The 19,463-nt window shown below is 41.4% G+C and overlaps 1 protein-coding gene across 1 annotated transcript; it reads left to right on the top strand.

Moving 5' to 3' along the window:
• The first annotated feature begins 14,571 nt into the window (after positions 1-14,571).
• Positions 14,572-18,048, top strand: gprc5bb (G protein-coupled receptor, class C, group 5, member Bb). The gene is made up of 4 exons (XM_062536467.1): positions 14,572-14,843; positions 15,695-16,783; positions 16,888-17,000; positions 17,654-18,048. The coding sequence occupies exons 2-4, from the start codon at positions 15,697-15,699 to the stop codon at positions 17,696-17,698; spliced, it is 1,245 nt and encodes a 414-aa protein (XP_062392451.1). The 5' UTR covers positions 14,572-14,843; positions 15,695-15,696; the 3' UTR covers positions 17,699-18,048.
• Positions 18,049-19,463: the final 1,415 nt, after the last annotated feature.

Here is a 19,463-nt window from a genome sequence, read left to right as displayed (position 1 = left end):
ACATCACTCTCAATAAGATGACCTAAAAAGTTGGACGTTCGCCATGAGCTGCTACGGTAGCCTATCCTTTCCAATTACATTATGGCAAGTTTGTTCAGAAACAGCTGGAGTGAACACCTAGCTCTCGCTAGCGGGCTAGGAACCTTCACTTTACCAAACAAGGGAGACTGGGCGTTTCAGGTTTGAGTATAAATGTACTCTTTCTAATTCATCAACGTTTTGTCCTCTTAATAAAGCCGACGTCCCTTAGATCAAACTTTGCTTGTCGCTTGGCCATGATGCTGCTGAATGAAATCACCTGTCGTGCGCATAGACAGTAAAAGAAGGCTGCATGCTTCGTTGATTGCCGTGACAATAGGAGGAGCATGCCCCTCGTCCACAGTATTTTAGCCTCGATGTGCGCAAAAGCTAAATGTTGAAAATGAAATAGTGGTGATATTTCCACACTCATTGAAAAATTACAGGGGATGGGGAGGGGGATGGCCGTTTCAGAGGGGGGATGATTTTGACCATATCAATTCCAAAGGGGGATGCCATCCCTCCTCATCCCCCCTCAACTCGACTACTGCGCGCGCCCCTGATATCAAATGTTCGGTGTGCGACACGTCGGCGCGCGGCTGAAATGTGGCTTGCGACACAGGAAATTACGACATTTTGACGTCACATTGTCGCGCGACAGGTCGGGCGCGTCGAGTATACTTCTAGCGTTAGCCTACAAGCTGTTTACAGCTCCTCGAGTCACGGTAAAATGTCATGTTTGGTATTTAGCTAATTTAGATACACTTATGATGTGGGTGCTTGCGTTTCTTTACAAATCTGCAGTCTTAGTTGGAAATTACTATTAAGTAACAGCTGTAGCCTATCGAACCGAGTAAACGGATGCGATTTGATGACGTCGTCGCGAGGTCCATACAGGGCCATTATGTAATGGAGACACAACGCCTGAGAGGACCAGGCCAGTCGCGGCCCGGTCAAAAGTACCTTCCCCCAAAAAAGTCCCAGAACCAGGGTAATGGAAACGCGCCTTATGTCCAGCAGCCAGGTGAAAATGCAGCTGAGGAGACTTCCCATAGTTTCCCCCCTGCCCTCTGGACGTAGATTCAGAATGCCCCTGACAAAAAAAAAACCAAATGTGCCATTAAATCATTTGTGCCGAGGAGCATTCAGTTACTGAACAGATTAGACACAGGCACATAGACATTTCAAATGTGCACTAGTGATTATTTATTTAATTGTATTTATGCATCTTAGTGCATATCACTATTGTTGTTGTTAATGTTCTGTATCCTCTACGTCCTCAATGCTGTTAGATGTTTGGCGTGTCTTTTTTATTATAATTTATTGTTATTAGGGCCCGAGCACCAAGGTGCGGCCGCTGTAGCAGCGCTATTGTTTTTGCTCAGATTATTAGGGCCCGAGCACCGAGGTGCGGCCGCAAGGCCCTATTGTTTTTGCTCAGATTAAGTTTCTTCTGGGCCACGTTTTGCCTTTTTTCACCAACTTGGCATGCTCTAAAACTCTTGAAATGTGGCAGCTATGTGTGGAAATGGTAACGCTACTCAGCAACAGAGCTGGCCTAGGGTGTGGCTCAGGGACTCTATAGCGCCACCTAGTGCGTTGTCTGTTGTGGTTGACACATACATTCACGGAAATGGCCCAGATTTGGTGGACATGTGTGTTCTATTAATCTAAACAATTTTACATTTAAATTATATAGTGAATCTTTGAAGGATTTGAATTATGATTATGATTATGAATTTTGCACATCACGTATTTTGAAACACTTCTCTTAGATGGTTAATCGAAATCATGTCATATAAGCACTAAAATGATCTTGAGGGGTTGCTCAAGAGGAATTACGAACAGATTTTTGAACTTTCGAAGTACATTGAAATGGCGAAGGTTTGAACTATGGCGTCTTATTAAGAAACAGGAAGTTGGTGTTATAGGCAGAAAAAAGGTTATAAATTGGATGTAATTTGGCAGCTATATGTGGAGTTGCTTCTGCTAGTCAGAGACTAGGGTTGGGCATCGAAAACCGGTTCCGTCTTGGAACCGGGTTTAACTTATCAATTCCCATCGACATGGTACGTCTTTTTTGTTATCGATTCCCTTAACGATTCCCTCAGCCTGCATGACGTCGGACTTTTTCCGGTTTTCCTGAAATTTTGTGTTACTTTGCCAAATTGTATAGAAGTAACCCCCTTGGCCCGCTCTCTCTCCCTCTCCCTCTCTCGTGTGCGCTCAATGGACACCCGCCCCTCGACATGCACATTTACAATCGTGAAAGCAATGACGCATAGAAGACAACTAGCAGGCAGGCTAGCGACATTATAATTAATTTCGGTTAGCATCATAGCGTAGGCTACTGCACAAATTTGATTCAAACTCTTGCATTCAAGTTGACTGATCATCTCAATGTTTTCCCACTCTAAGACTCAAAAGGGCCTGTCCCAAGGAGAAAAAGTATTAGCCTACCTTGCACTTAAACACATGTGGGGAAACTGAATAGTCCAACCAGTAGACTATAATAAGCTAGCCAACTATGCTACTTTGTTTACAATTTGAGGCTTCAAGCCGACAGCTGAATTAAAGAGGCAGAGTTGTAATATGAATAGTCAAAAATGTCATGAATATCAGAAATGTCAGTAGTATAGCTTAGAATATATAAAGAATTATATTATATTATATATATATACTGTAGGCTATATATACATCTTTATAATTCTTTATAAAGAATATGTATATTCCTTATGTGTTTTAAATAAAGACAAGCTTTTTCTACGCCTTATTGTTAAAAAATCATTCACATTATATGAAAGGAGAGCGATAAAAGGTGACCTTTTGGCGTTAAAGGCGATGCAATGAAAAATGTGGGTGCACCTACATTTTTTGGGAATCGATAAGAGAATTGATAAGGAATTGGATTGATAGGCAGAATCGATAATGCCATCGATATTGATAAAAACTTATCAATACCCATCCCTATCAGAGACAGAGCTCTGGCCTAAGGTGTGGCTTCGGGACTCTATAGTGCCACCTAGCGCATTGTCTGTTGTGGTTGACACGTACAGTACATTCACGAAAATGAACCAAATTTGGTGGGCATGTGTGTTATTGCTATAGCTATTCAGAGACAGCGCTCTGGCCAAGGGTGTCTTAGGGACTGTATAGCGCCACCTAGCGCATTGTCTGTTGTGGTTGACACACACATTCATGAAAATGAACCAAATTTGGTGGGCTTGTGCATTATTGCTATCAATAGTCAAAGACAGTCAGAGATAGAGCTCTGGCCTAGGGTGTGGCTTAGGGACTCTATAGCGCCACCTAGCGTGTTGTCTGTTGTGGTTGACACATATATTCAGGAAAATTGACCAAATTTGATGGGCATGTGTGTTGCTCATGCACATGCCCACCAACACGCACATGTTGCTTAGTTAGATTCCAAATTGTCACAGGTCTCCGCACCAAAGGTGCTCGGGCCCGCCATCGCCGCTTGCGGCTATATTTATTCATTGTTGTCTGTCCTTAAATGTTCAATGTGGCTCCATTGAGTGCAAGACAAATTCCCCTTAGGCAATAAAGATTTCATTTATTCATTTGCCTAGAGGCATACAGTGGACTTCTGATAAAAGAAACCGTTTGTGAAAGGCCAGATAGAATGCCTTAGAGTTGAATGCCTTTTATTTTCAACTGTTCGCTGGGGGCATAGACATACTGTACTGTGTGAAATAAAAACAAAACACATCTGAATTGAATCACAATTGTTTTCCAATTGCTAACACACTAAAATGATACTCATAACACAATTATTTAAACTGACACACAGAGGGCAAAACATCCTCTCAGGACTCCAAAAGTCTAAACACATTTTCTGCTTTACACACATTTTGCAATTCAAAATGGCACTTTTTGAATGCACTGAACACGGTTCTCTGCATAAGATGCAAAAATCTGACATAAAGCAACATGTTTGCAGTTTAAAAACAATGCAATTCAAAATTACACACATGAGCTCAATGCTTAATTTATACCACTTCAATCAGGAAGTAAGCACTATGGAAATACCACAGGTAAGGCAAGGCAAGACAACTGTATTTACTGTATATAGCACATTTTGTCCAGCAGGGCAACCCAATGTGCTTCACAAAGATAACAAAACGAGCACCAATGGAAGACATGCAGAGAGAAGAAGAGGAAGAGGGCGGGTGAGAATGAGAGGGGAAGGGAGAGTCCAATGTAAATATACTTGTTGTGCATACAGTATGTTGCACTGACTTGTTTGACGAGAAACAAAAGTTTCAACAACATACATCTGTATCTGCAAATATGTACTGTATGTGCAGGTAAAGAACTGGTGAATGAATGAAGTGTGCCATGTGGTGCAAAAGTTTGATTTTGATGATGCTATGTAGTTTTGGTTGCAGTGCTTCATTTTGCTATATATATTGAGATATTTTGTAGTTTGGGTGTGTGGTTTTGTGAATTGTGTGTGAATTTTGAGGAAACCACTTTAGTTTTCAAAATTGTGTTTTAGCAATCTGAAAAAAACTGTAATGTTGCCTTTAAATGGTTCACAGAAAGCTGCTTGTGTTAATATTTCAGATACAGGAGGCGTGTTAAATTCCTTGTTCTGTAGGTAAAGGATTTTATACTTACATTATACATATACTTTGTCATGTTGTCAATATGACAGTTTACTCTGTAAGTAACTCCGTAAGAAACAATGCACAAGGTAGCACTATTTCCTTTGTGGCATAGTCATTTCAAAGCTAGAAAATAGTTGTCAAATAGCTATACATAAGTTATTATTATTGTTATTGTTTTATTATTATTATTTTAATTTCTGTACAAGTTTAAATGTTAATTGGGGCAATAGAGGCACCAAGGTGAACACTGTGAATTTACATCTTAATGATAATAAAATAGCTTTAGACAAATGCAATGCAAAGTAGCTGCAAACAGTCTGAAGAGGATTCATCTAACAATATTGCTCAGTGAATGATTTGACACTATTTGCATAGAGGTGTACAGTGGACTTCTGATATAAGAAACCGTTATTGTAAGGCCAGATAAAATGCTTTAGGGTTGAACGCTTTTGACTTTACACGTTAAACTGTTGGGCATAGGCTACACATACTGTAGGCCTACTGTGTGTGAAATTAATCTATCACATCTCTATGTACAACCCAGTGAAGATAGGGGGGTTTGGGGGCATGCTTCCTATACACACACACACACACACACACACACACACACACACACACACACACACACACACACATATATAGGAACAATATGATTAATACTCAGGATTTTTACTCTCCGGAACCAGGAATGTCCGGTTCTGGTTAAAGGTGCGGCTTATAAGAACCATTCTGAGAGCTGTGAACGCAAATAAAGATGTTTCCATTGCTTATAAAAAGGGTATGAACAATTTTGGACATGACATTTTTCATTTTTAAAAAAAAATTAAAAAGAGATTGTCTTACAACATTTTAGCATGTGTCATTTTCAGCCAAGTGTGTTTGTTTTTTCACCTTCCCTCCGAGATGGGTGAAGCAGTAATGTGAGAGCAGCCTGCAAGAACAGCCCATTGATGCCAAATCAGCCCAACAGGACACACCTCTCATCAAAGAACAGTATAAGATTATGGTGTCCACTATTGGTATTGGCACAGCACTGCAGAACTGTACAACATTCAAAAGTTGTATCACTTATGGTAAGAAACTTTTCTCTTATAGCCTTTGTATGCTAGATGTACACCCACATTACATTCATGTATGACATTTTGTATGCTAGTGTACACCTACTGTACATTATATTAGTTTCTATTCATAGTATAACTTATCAAAATATAAATTCTATGTGAAATTACAACAGTATGAATGATTTTTACTCGATTCATTTCTTACATTTTTTTACAAAATGTGTTCTACCACGATTTCATTACTTTTCTGCATAATGAAGTAAAGTGCATCATTACAGTTCAAAGTTAAGTATATGGACAGGACTGCTGAAACACCCTTTCCTGCCCATGAGTTGAACATCATTTTTTTCAAATGCTGTTGAATATTAAAATTTGACATTTAAAAGAGATGTTCAGGTTCTGGGCAAAGTTTGCATGTTACAGTTTGGTCACCAGTCAGAAATAGCCTAATGAAAGGACTGTATTTCTATTAGACATATGGTATATGTTTATATTTGTTATATTTATATGTGGTACATTTGGGGATTTGTAGATAAAGGGCTCTATTTTGGCCATCGGAAACACGGCGCAAAGTGTTTTTAAGAATTATTAAGGGTCCAAGCACAAGCAGAGAAGCAGAGTGTCTCATTTCGCAAATATCACACATTAAATGTCAATAGGCATACTTTGTCTCTAAAGAATCCATGGTATCTATAATCACAACCATTCAGCTGCCACAGACTTCACTAGCTCACCTGGTCAGTCATGTCTCTTGATGCAGAAGACATGGTTCAGATGGATTCAAGGCTTGCCACGGCCATTTTGATATTTGATTCTTAAACAGAATTCCTTGTGTTTTGCCATTGCTTGGACCCCAATCATTTCTGCTGGCAGCTGTATTTTAATTTAACATCCCTACATTGACCAAGCCATTTATCACAGACTTCTTTGTGAATTTAGCAAAGCCAAGACATGAAGAACAGCTTCATCCGGACAGCCCTTTTTGTTTTACTGCTCGTGTAAGTATGGCAAACGAGGTGCAACGCATATGCATTTACATTCTAGAATAGAATTGTTTGGTTTTTTTGGAAATGTACCTACTGATTAACATTATTAACTTGAGAACACAGTGCATATGAATTTATGTGAAAACGCTTTTTTCTTCATATTGCTGTGCCCCTTTTAGTTGTTTATTGAATGTTTAGAAACTACACCTATGTATAACATCAATTGTTTAATCCTACAGAGCATTTCAGGACTTGAGCTACAGTGACGATGACAGTGACTGTGAATTCATCAAATCATCTAATGATGCAGCGGATCTCCAGCTTCCACCACAATATCTTAACTGGATGGGATCCATTGACGACCGGAAGAAAATCTCTCAAATCACCATCCCTGGCACCCATGACACCATGGCCCTTCACGGTGCCTGGCTGGGTGCAAAATGCCAGGCCTGGTCACTGGAAGATCAGCTCAAAGCAGGCATACGCTATCTAGATCTTAGGGTCAAGCTTAGTAAGCGTAACAAATCGCTCAAACTTGTGCATGGACCGGTTTCACAGAAAGCAAAATTACCTGAAGTACTTCACATTATCAAGACATTTCTGAAGAATCATAACACTGAGACAGTTCTTGTTAGGGTAAAACCGGAAAATGTCTTGAAGAGCGATAAATCAAATGTTAAATTAGGTGTTCAAAAACTCCTTGACGAGGATCCTGAGATCCATGCATGGGTTGAGTCAAGCATACCAACATTGAAAGACGTTAGAGGCAAGGTTGTTTTCATACAGAAAAAGGAGTTTGACCTTGGTATTGAGATTACTGGTACTGATAAGAGCGGTGATTATAAGGTGACTAATTTACAGAGGAAATGTCAGCTAATACAGGAACATTTGGAAGAGGCTAAGGAGAAATGTCGAGATGAAGATCATGAAGAGATAATACTGACTTACTCAAGTGGCACAGGCTGTCCTTGCGGTAGGCCTGATTATAAACCAAGAGTAGTAGCCGAATTTGTGAACCCTTGTTTAAATGATTATCTGACAGATAATTCGAAAGACACATGTTTTGGAGTCATCGCTATGGATTTTCCTAGCTTTGACCTCATACAAAAAGTGATTGATGTCAACAAAGCACCTACAGTAACTGCACTGTAGGAAACCACCAAATCTTCATGCCATCTACAAAACCTCTGCTGTGTTACATTTTGATAATTGTTTTATTGAACAATTAAGCCATTGTCAGACATCCTCTGCTAGGCGAAATGAAGTGTAATCCTGAGTTGAGGGCATTGGTGGAATGGAATAAAAATCTGCATACTTGACTTTGTGTACAGCCTGGATTACATGGCCTTCATTTTCATGTAGGGGACCAATCGAAGAACTGGGGGACAGTAAGACGATGACATCTAAACAACACAGCTATTTTGGTTAAGAAACAAACTAGCTTTTGTTCAAATCTACACACATACCACTACTGAAAAATGTAAGCTTCATTCATCAAATGTTATTTTGAAGTATTAAAATGCTCTATACAGTATGTCTTCTGGTAGGCTATAGACTAATTGATACGACTGGCTAGACATTTGATAGATTTCTGTAGCGCCCAATAAAGGGCTCTGGGCATTCGTAAACCCTGCCTCAAATATGAGAAAAAGAATATTTGGTTCCCAGATCACATCTCATTGAGATTGAGATGTGGCGTTAGCCAGGCTAACTCCATCCCCTACGCTTGCAACTTTTGTGTATGCTTGTATGTGTGTGTGCGCACGTGTGTGTGTGTGTGTGTGTTTTTGTTTTGTTTTGGGGTTTTTTCAAACAAAGATAACCAACATATCCGCCGATAGTCATTTTTATTTTCAGTAACAATGTCAAATATTCTTCCATAGCAAGGTTCTAATCAAAGTTGGGCATTTCGTTTTTGAATAGGCCTAATTATCTACATTCCTAAGGCTCCTCATAATACATATTTGAGTGTATAAAATAGAAAGGTAAAAAATAAAATAGGTCATTGTGCTGTGTGATAACCACATTACCACAAACTACATTGTGAGCAGTTACACTTGAAGACCCTTTATGCAAGCAAAACATTTCACAAGTGTGACGGTTGGGAGTGACGAGAGAATGAACTGAAATGTATTCTCTCTGTATCTGTGCAGTTAGAGGGCAATTGGGGGTTATTACAGTAGTCAGCCTCCTGCTGGTCATATACTGTACTCTAATTGGTTTACAGTTTTTCTTGATTATTCTGATGCAGCAGTCAACTCAAACTCCATATTTTTCAAAACAGTTAACACACAGGCCGAAACACATAAGCTCTTCCAATCAACCATTACACAGCGGAAAACAAAATACAGAATACAGCACTCAGTGTGAATCAGTGCACCATTGCTTGTCATTACTGTATAGCTTTCATACCAGTGGCATTTCAAACTGTAGCTGAAAACTAAAATAGGCTACTGTAAATATTACACAAAATACATGTAAACCAAAATAAAATCTATTAGAGTATGAGAAATGAAAATAAAATCTATCACACTGAAGTATAACAACAGACGCTACACCTTTTAAGGCCTGCTGACTGATTGCTAATTGAAGATTTGTGTGAAGGGGTGTCAAACAGGTGCTTCAGTGAATTCATACTGATGTACTGTAGGTAGTTTCTAATAGTTGGGTAACAGATGGTTTCTGTTTGGTTACCATAGCTATAATAATGGAATTTGGACTGCTTGAATGACATCCGTGTTAACTGTTCTGTAAAAGGGTGGGGAAATGTGTTAATCCAATGAGAAAGGGTCAACACATTTGCAAAAGGTGTCTTCTGCTCTGCTGAGACAGTGATGAGGAAAACCGAGTGAATCCCAGTTTGTTTAAGCAGGTCAAAGCAATCATGAAAAACTGTAATGGCAACATCATGTTTCCAGAAACATTGCTCAAGGGTTCAGGGCAGGTTGTTCAGTGTACAGAACATCAAAGCATATTATAGAAAGTTGACTGGAAGAGGAAAGTGTGGTAGGAAAAGCAACAAGGATGACCGTAGCCTTGAGAGATTTGTCCAGCAAAGCCAAGTTCGGAACTTCATTAGTTGACTGAGGCTGGACTAGGCATCAAGAACCACTACGCACAGATGTCGGAAATAAACTGACATATTCCTAGTATCAAGCTACTCCTGAATCAGAGACAAGGTTAGTGTGTCTTACCTGAGCTAAGGAGAGACAAAACTGGGCCATTGGTCAGTGGTCCTCAACTCCTATTTTCACATGAAAACATTCTCCATTTCATTTGGATATCGGGGTTTAATCAAGGTCCCAAGAATCTGGAAGAACAGTGAAGAGGCAATCCAAGTTTCCACAGTCAGTGATGATTTGGGGTTTCATGTCATCTGCTGGTGTTGATCCATTGTGTTATCAAGTCTAGAGCCAAAGCACCCTCCTGGCAGGACATTTTAGAGCACTTCATGCTTCCATAAAAACAGCCCAACCAAGAGTGTATAAATGAACTATTTCAGCTTAGTCAGAGTAGTTGATTTCATTTAAAAATTTTGACATTTCCTCTTTATTTTAATATTTTGATATACTGATTTTTGGGTTTCATGAGCTGCACGATGCAATCATTAAAACAAAATATTTCACTTTATATCTAATGAATCTAGAGTATATGAAAGATTCACTTTTTGAAGTGAGGGTGCCACAATGGGGTCCCAACTAATGTATCTGTCCTCGATGGTATTTTTTTTATGTCAAAAGTAAAGTTACCTGAGAAGATCTGCCTCAGTTTTCTTTTTTCTTTTTCTTTTTAATGTCAATGTTGTTACTGAGATTCCAAAAGCCCAACATTGAGGAGGTGTAAAAGGGTGATCAAGAATTTACAAACACACTAAGAAGAAGGAGAAGATAAATCCATATAATTTCTCATTTCATTGGTCAACTGAGTTTATTATTGGCCACTGCTGTTTCTAAATAGGCCTAACCTTCAATCTATTTCTAGATAACACTGCATCACCACCTCCACATTGAGGAGGTCAATGTGGAGGTGGTGAACACATACAAGTACCTGGGCGTACATCTGGACGATAAACTGGACTGGTCAGTCAACACTGAAGCAATATACAAGAAAGGGCAGAGCAGGCTGTACTTCCTGAGGAGGCTGCGCTCCTTCAATGTCTGCAGCAAGCTCCTCTGGATGTTTTACCAGTCTGTTGTTGCCAGCGTCCTCTTCTATGCTGTGGCATGCTGGGGAGGAAGCACTAGGAAGAGGGATGCTGGGCGACTAGACAGGCTGGTAAGGAAGGCTGGCTCTGTTGTGGGAGCTGATCTGGAGTGCATCACTTCAGTATCAGACAAAAAGACCCTGAACAAGCTACACAGCATCCTGGACAATGACTGTCATCCACTCTACAGCACTATCATACAGCAGAAGAGCTTGATCAGCTGGAGACTACGCTCCATGACATGCACAACAGACAGACTGAGAATGTCATTTGTACCCAGGGCCATACAACTGTACAATGCTTCACTGAAGGGAAAAGGAGAGTTGGACTTCTATGCATAGTATATCTGCACCTCCACCCTCTTATACACTTACATGGCATGGCTTACATGTCTACCCTCATGTCTAACTCTTATATTATTACTATGTTAAGTTTATTTTAATTGTCCATATATTTATATTAGTACTGTTACTATTATTACTATGCTTACATTTTGTACTGTACATATTTATTACTGGTCACTAGAATTTAATCTTGCACTGTTGCACTGTTGGACTTATTTGCACTACCAACTTGACACACACCTCAGACTGGATCACAGCACCAATCCTCAGTACATTCATGCATACCTTATCTATAGTATTCTACTGCTCCTTTAGTCATGTTGATTGTTGATTTGCTTTTTAATTTTCCTGTTTACATGGTTTACATTGTACTGTATGTTGTGTGTGGTGTCTTAAGCTGCTGGGACCTTGAATTTCCCCTTGGGGATCAATAAAGTATCTATCTATCTATCTATCTATCTATCTATCTATTTAAAACCAGACCTGTTTCTGTAAAGAATGTCATTGGGTTCAGGAAAACTTAAGATACCCATTGTCTATGAGCACAGCTTTATACTCAATTCACAAAAAGCTAGTGAACTTTTTCATGCAAACTTAGAAATTGTATTCAGACATGATACAGAAATGCCATTATCTGGGCCTGAGATCGTTTAAAACGGAGGAGGTAAAGTGGAAAACAGTCATGTGGTAATACCAATTAAAAATGTCAATTATTTTTTTAAATCTCTGGGCTATAGAAGGAAAGAGATTATCCAACTATCCAACTTGTATATTTCAAAACCCAGTATCTGTGATGGTGTGGAGGTGCATACAGCATGGACCTTGCACAATCAATTCTAAATGATGTACACAGGTTTTGAGCAACATATACTGCCATCCAGTCAATGCATTTTTTTCAGGGAAGATGTTATCAGGAAAACAATGGCAAAATTAATTCTGCACATGCATATTTAAACAGTATGGCTCCATATCTCCTGTCCTTGCTAATGTGCTAAAATGGCTTGTCTGCAGTCCAGACCTGTCAAATTGGGTGAATCAAGGAATGAAAAACATGAAAAACCCCAGACGGTTGAGCAGCTGAAAGGACCTGTCCCTAAGTTTTTATAAACGGATTGCTGATATCAAATTCAAAAATAACATATATTTTCCATGAGATAGAATTTAAAATATGATATACTGTGTCCTTTTGCAGTTAAATATGATTTTACGAAATGTGTAGATTATCACATTATGAGTTTATTTGCATTTTACACAAACAAGACTATAGACACAATAGACAAATTCACATTATTTCCGAAATAGTTTATACACTTTGTATAACAGTATTTTATGTTTGCAAAAGTAGATCTCAGCTGTTGTCTTATCAAACCACTAGGTGGAGCTTGGTGTGTAATTTACACACCATGTACTGTAGGTCTACTTTCTGTCGCAGTTAGCTATTATCATATTTCATTATCAATTTTATACAGCCTATGGATCTGATGCACACAAAGAAGGAGCACATGACTTAACCAGTTTAAAAATGTTAAAGATGGTGAGTGAGTGAAGAGGCTGTGCAGGTAACCAATGTTTCTGCTGAAGGCTGAATTTTTCCAGCAGTGTCCAGCTAAACCAATAAGACAGACAGCTAGACCAATCACCCTAAAACTGAAGTGAAGGGTCTTCCTCCTCTCTTCTCCTCTCCACGAAAGTCTTAATGAGTTGATAGGATTGATGTGGATGAACCTCGACTCTGTCAGTTCAGTTTCCGCTTGTTGCATGGTAAGAGCAACAAGTGGCATCAGCTTCAGGTGTGTGTTTCACTCTTATTTAAACAGCTAAGAACTCATTGAGAGGGCTTGGCCTCTCACCTTATGTTGGGATGAGAATTTATTTTGCTGCAAGTTTTGTGTATTGATCTGTGATTGCACATAAAAATGTTTCAGTATGATTTCCTTTCCCAGTTACTGATATAGCTTGTCACCATCACTTTCCTCTATACTATAAAACAGATTATCTGAAGGATTTTGTGATGTCCATAAAGCACTGTTGTTTATGATATCAGTGGGTCATGCTGATGCCAGATGAGGTCAGTTCTAGTCCTCTCTGAGTCCCCTTGAGAGTGGAAGGACAGTTGAAGTGCGGATTATCTGCTCTGGTACTTAACCTCAGAGTATAATCACTGAAGTGAGCAACTCAGCACTTCTTTGGTCTCACTCCCCCCTTCACTCCTGTCTTCTATTTTGTCACTTTCAATCTCTGTCTTTTTAAGGGTTGCTATATTTGTCTAGGCTGTCACCATCATTGCTTGATTGTGTGATAGAGGTAAAAATGTCTGACTTTTCCCACTGCACAGTTTAATCTGAATTATTTTGTGGACAAAAACGACGGTCTTTTAACATAGCATTCAGTTTTGAAGTGCATGGCATAGGCCTGATATATGCATGGATGCCCTCACTAGTTTATGCTATTGCCTATGCAGTTGGGTGAAATGAATTTACCTTTAATTTCAATTTCATCTGTGACAGAATGACTGAATGCTTGTAGGCTTCTGTGCAATTGATTACACTTTGTGTTATCCTGTGTGGAGCTGTTACTATTAGGGTGGCATGGCTAGAACCTAATCTGAGTATTAACTGACACAGGATTAGTCGAGAGAGTCATTATCCACAAAAACTGGTCTGAAGTCAGCCTGAGACATTTCGTACAAGCAAAGTTGAAAGGCATAAGAACACTGTCTACTTCTACAGATTTAGACAGCCTGTGTCTATGTGCGCGCAGTGAGGCTACCAAAAACGAAGACACGCACGAGATTAACTCCTCTCTGAAGTTGCAAGATGGGCATGCGTTAGTCACGGCTTTCAACTATGACATAACATCTTGAAGAAACACGTCTCACGTTGAATCACACCTGTAGGCGTACGCATCAGCGCAAGCCACCGTCTGCAGATAGGCCAGTTTATAGTGAGATGGAGCGGTGCGCTAAATAAAGAACATGATCTCTGCTACTTTTGGGAATCCTTGTCTGCAGATTCTGATCGCTTGGATTATAGCTAACTCAACTATATCTACTATTGTTGTGATTCCCAGTTGTCAGTGAACGGTTTAACGTCTTTATGACGAGCGCCACTGCATTATTGACTTGCTGCAAGTTGCAATCTCGTCCGCAGCGACTCCGCGCTCTCAAGACGCGCAGTAAAGTAAGCTACGCTGTTTGCCAGTGCATGAGACAGAGAGAGAGGGCGGGAGTGGGGGGAAGGGGGGCAGAACACCTACAGCAAGCTCTCAAAGCTGCGCCTAGCGAGATGAATTGAAACGGTAATCTTTACTGCAAGGAAATGTTTTGAATCAGGCCATTATTTTTTTTTATCGAAAATCTTCGCAGCTGATGAGGTCTCGAAAGAAGTTTTCCCGCAAAGAAGTAGCCTACTGCAACGGCAGGGAGAACGGCTCCAAATTTTAGCCTCGAAAAATCACACCCAAGGAATCTGGCTGTGCCTTCAGCCCACGATGGTTCATCCGAGATGAGACATCCGTTTGTGAATTCATAACTTAAATAAAAAAAAAAAGAGAGAGAGAGAGAGACTGTTAAGCCACTGCCTATACGACTTCAGCCTAAGGTAAGTAGACTTGTTGCTTGAGTTTTGGATCCTCTTCACCAGAGACAAATGACTGTAGCATGTGGGCTTTAAAAAAAAAAAAAAATCAAGTGTCACTATAACACTTCACAAAAAATGGCATTCGGGGTTGACTATAGATGTTTTAATTGATGGCTTTCAAATGCGAAAAATGAAATAAATGTTCGATATTATCCAGTCATTTCTGATGGCTCATTAATGGCCATCCAAACCTTTACTGTATCGTTGGTTGTCTTTGAGCTTTCTGCCCAATCAGTGGCAGAGGTCACTACTTAAACTCCGCCCTCTGCATTCCTCCTACATACTTCTGCGGTTCCTCTAAAGGTCTACTGTATGTTGGGGAGTGTTCATGCCATATAGGAATATATAAAAAAAAAAACTCATAAGCAGAGAAACAGAGGAGAGGGGACATACATTGAATGATGTGTTAGTATAGCATGATTCCTCAGTTCATAAAAAGTGTAGGGTAAACATTAAAGCAGACTTCTATGCTGTGATAGTGGAACTTCTTTTTAATACGCAGTCTGCATTTAGTGTATTGTGCTGTGTGTCAGAGATGCTGCCTGCTACTCAGGGATAGCAGCTTATGTAAACCTCATCTCAACCTGCCCACGCTGTGCTGCTGGTTTCCATGGTAACTGCTCAGGGCTGGCACAGGCTTGAGGTGGCACATTTGTGAGAGACTCAACAAAGGCATGACATCATGAAGTTGAAGTTACTGAGCTGTTACAGCGCTGTCTCCAACAAAATGAGTGATGGTGGATGTGACGTGTGCCGATAAGGCGTAATATTCAGTAGCCTATACGCGTTCTTTGTGCTTCTCTTCCCTCCAGCCATGGCCCTCAGCCCTGCCCTCCTCTTCCTCCTGTCCGCGATCAGCTGTGGCTCGAGCGAGGACTCCGACTCCGACCCCGACTCCCACCCTCCGCCCCCGCGGGGCTGCGGCTCGTCGGTGGAGGCCCCGTACCAGGTGCTGTGCGACCTGGAGTCGGTGTGGGGCGTGGTGCTGGAGGCGGTGGCGTGTGGCGGGGCGCTGACGGCGCTGGTGCTGGCGCTGGTGCTGCTGACGCGGCTGCGCTACGTGCCCGAGCCCGAGCGCCGCAGCGGCGTGGCCCCCCTCCTGCTGCTGCTGGCCGGCACCGCGGGCCTCTTCGGCCTCTCCTTCGCCTTCCTGGTGGGGCGCGGCGAGGGCCTGTGCGTGGTGCGGCGCGCCCTCTGGGGGCCGCTCTTCGCCCTGTGCTTCTCCTGCCTGCTGGCGCAGGCGCTGCGGCTGAGGAGGCTGGCGGCGGGGCGGCGCAGCCCGTCGGGGGGGTCGCTGGCCGGCCTGGCGGCGGCGCTGAGCCTGGTGCAGGGCGTGATCGCCGGCGAGTGGCTGCTGCTGACGGTGGTGCGCGAGGGCCACGCCGCCTGCGACTACCTGCCCGTCGACTTCACGCTGGCCTGCAGCTACGCGCTGGGGCTGCTGCTGATGGCCGCCGGCCTGTCCCTGGGCGTGGTGCTGTGTGGAGGCGGCCGCTCGGAGACGCTGCGGCGCAGGTGGAGGTGCAACGGCGTCTGGCTCTTCCTGTCCTGCCTGGCCTCGCTCATCCTCTGGGCGGCCTGGCTCGGCTTCTATCTCTACAACGACCTGGTGGCCACGTCGGCGCTGCACCACGGGCGACCCGACTGGGACGAGCCCGCGCTGGCCGTCGCCCTGGTGACGGAAGGGTGGGCGCTGCTGCTGTTCCACGCCATCCCAGAGGCTCACCTGTGTCTGCGGCAGGAGCCTCAGTTCAGCATGGCGTCGCCGGAATTCTACGACACGACCAACCAGTCGTCCTCCCAGCTGCAGGACCAAGGCTACGAGGAGGACGAGGGACCCCCAGCACAAAGACCTCCATTTGCAGACAACCAGGCCTTCACCATAGAGGAACACAGTGCAGGTATTTGTCAGTTCCTTTGGCTTTTTCTTTTCACCCACTGAAGCATCCTTATGGAATAACACAAATATCATTGCGCTTCATTTGAATCGTGTGTCTGTTCCCAGCTCTTCGGTCCGGTGCATACCATAATGGCCTGGCAGGGCCTCGCCAGGGCCTGCCGTTCCGCAGTCATGTGTACCAGCCCACAGAAATGGCATTACTGATGAACAGTGGAACAGTAAGACCTACTTCCCCTCTGACTCTTACTTATGCTGCGTTCCATTTGCCTCGTCGATGGTAATCGGTGACTGGGAATGACGTCACACCCGAATGTCGAATGCGTTCCACTTGTTGTATAAGTAACAAGAATAAAATGCAAATGTCTGTTAGCAATTGTCTGTTATTAGCGATTGTTATCAGATACAGCAATACTAGTTTGTAACGAATCATTACACAGTATAAACAACAAGCAAACAAAATGACATAACTGATTTAATGAGATACAAATAGAACAGAACAGCTAATAAACATTCATATCTATGACTCATTTAGACTACAGTAAATAGGCTCACCCATCTTGGAAATTCAAATTTGGGGTACTCGGGGTTTGAACAGCTTCTTGCTCGTAACTGGCAAAAACAACTGGAAAGAGCAACTTATGAGTACAAGTGGAATGCACCATTTCTTACCATACCCACAAGAGACATAAAAGTACATTCTAGAAGTTTGCATGTTTTGCTAATTAAACATAGCTGTAACGTTGACAATATTATGTCATATGCATGTGCCATTACATTCACCGTGTAAGACAGGCCACTATGTGTGAGATAAAGTCGTTCTAATCTTCACCTAGTAATCCCTCTCTCCCTTCCCCCCTACACACACTAACAGATGCCTACTGCGCCTCCAAACTTCACTGGAAGGCAGCTATGGTGAGAGGAGAGTGAATGGGCAGGAGAATAACGCCAGATGCTCAGGATTCTACTTTTCAGAAGGACAATCGTTTTCAAAAGGACATTTAAGTAATGTTACTTCAGTGATGTAATGAAATGGTTTTCTCTTTTTTATGGGAAATTTCTTGTCATATTTATTTGAATCTTAAAATATTGTACTAAGCAGCTACATTTTTTTTCTGTGACAGCAATTCCACATTCCTTATTGTAGATGTGTAAAAGTGTTGTTTTTTAATGCTTTGTGATTTTAATGTATTGCACAGATTTTGAAACTTTCCTATGAGGGATGTTGTGACTTGCACTTTATGATGAGACTGAACAACCCCAATCAACTCACAGTGAATGTATGTTTAATTAATGAATGTATTTCTGCAACAGAACATAATGAATATACGAGAGAAGAGACTGATGTCACGTGCATGATTTCTTCCATAACATTATTACAGTAATTCAGGTAACTTTCCCCTACCCTCTGGTACCAACATAGTTTATCAGCATAACCTATGGCTATATGAATTTCCTGCAGTCTAGTATGGACGGTTTCTATGGTGCACAGTTCAAAAGTTCTATAGGCTACTAGTGCCCAGGTCCAACACTTTCTTCCACACAAGCTGACATGACAGACACTCAAGACTCCGGAAGTGCAAACAATATTGGAGGTGCATTGACAGGTGTGGAAAGCTTACCTTGGATATCAGTTGGTATGCACCATTTTATCACTGGGTTTTATATGTCATCTGATTGCATTGTGACCACCAGCCAAGTTCTATTGCAGGCTATAATGTAAATTGAGGCCTTTTGGATTGAAAGATAAATGACAGATTGATAGATGAGTTTTGCTTGATTTGACCATCAGTTTGAAAACAGCACCTTACTTTGGATAGACAATGTCAGTATTTTAGAGTGCAATGTCAAGTCAATCTAGACTGGAGTAACTGAACATTATGGCTCCTCTGATATGTTTAGTATTCTGCTCGTTATAGTTACCAAAATGATAGCCAAGGTGCCAGAAGTGAATACATATAAAGTACATGGATAGCTAAAAAACGGTGCTTTCCTTATACAAATAAACCTAGAAAGAAGAACCAGCTCCTTTCACACCTTTCAATGTGATATCAGTGGTGATGCAGCTTTTGTTTTCACCTCCAACAGCATGGAGTACCTGTTACTGCCCACAAATGCCCGTATGTTTGTGTCTAGTTAGTCTAGACCAGTTGCCTACTGTGGGCTAGGCTACACACTGAACAGTTTGAAATAAATTAACCAGATCAGACCAGATTTTAACCATCGGCTATACTAATTCAGATTGTTGAGATATTAACAGAAATTGACAGAAATTGAGCTACTAAATCCAAATTAGGAGATTACTGTAAAGTTGCAATTTTGTGATATTAACTTTTTTTAAAAAAATAGGCTTACTTTGCATTTCGTGTACTTTTGACATTTTTGACACAATCTCTCTCAAAATGTTGACTTTTCATCTTGAAGTCCTGACTTCTCAAAAGTTTAGTATATAATTTTAACTATAGCCTATAGGCCTATAGGCTACTTTAATAAACCAGCGTGGTTGAAATAGGTTTTCATGATTTGCAGTAAAACCATTAAAGCATATAGGCCTACTGTAGCCTATTTGAGTTTGTTAAGGCTACTCTTACAAAAACAAAATGTTTGTGGCAGATTTGCGGCAAGCTTGTGGGTGATTTGTGAAGCTTGCCAATGTTTGGCCACTAGAGACAAACTTCCAGCAA

Source organism: Sardina pilchardus, chromosome 1 (assembly GCF_963854185.1).
Source record: "Sardina pilchardus chromosome 1, fSarPil1.1, whole genome shotgun sequence".
NCBI classification, from domain to species: Eukaryota; Metazoa; Chordata; class Actinopteri; order Clupeiformes; family Clupeidae; genus Sardina; species Sardina pilchardus.
This window is presented reverse-complemented; position numbering and strand designations above follow the sequence as displayed.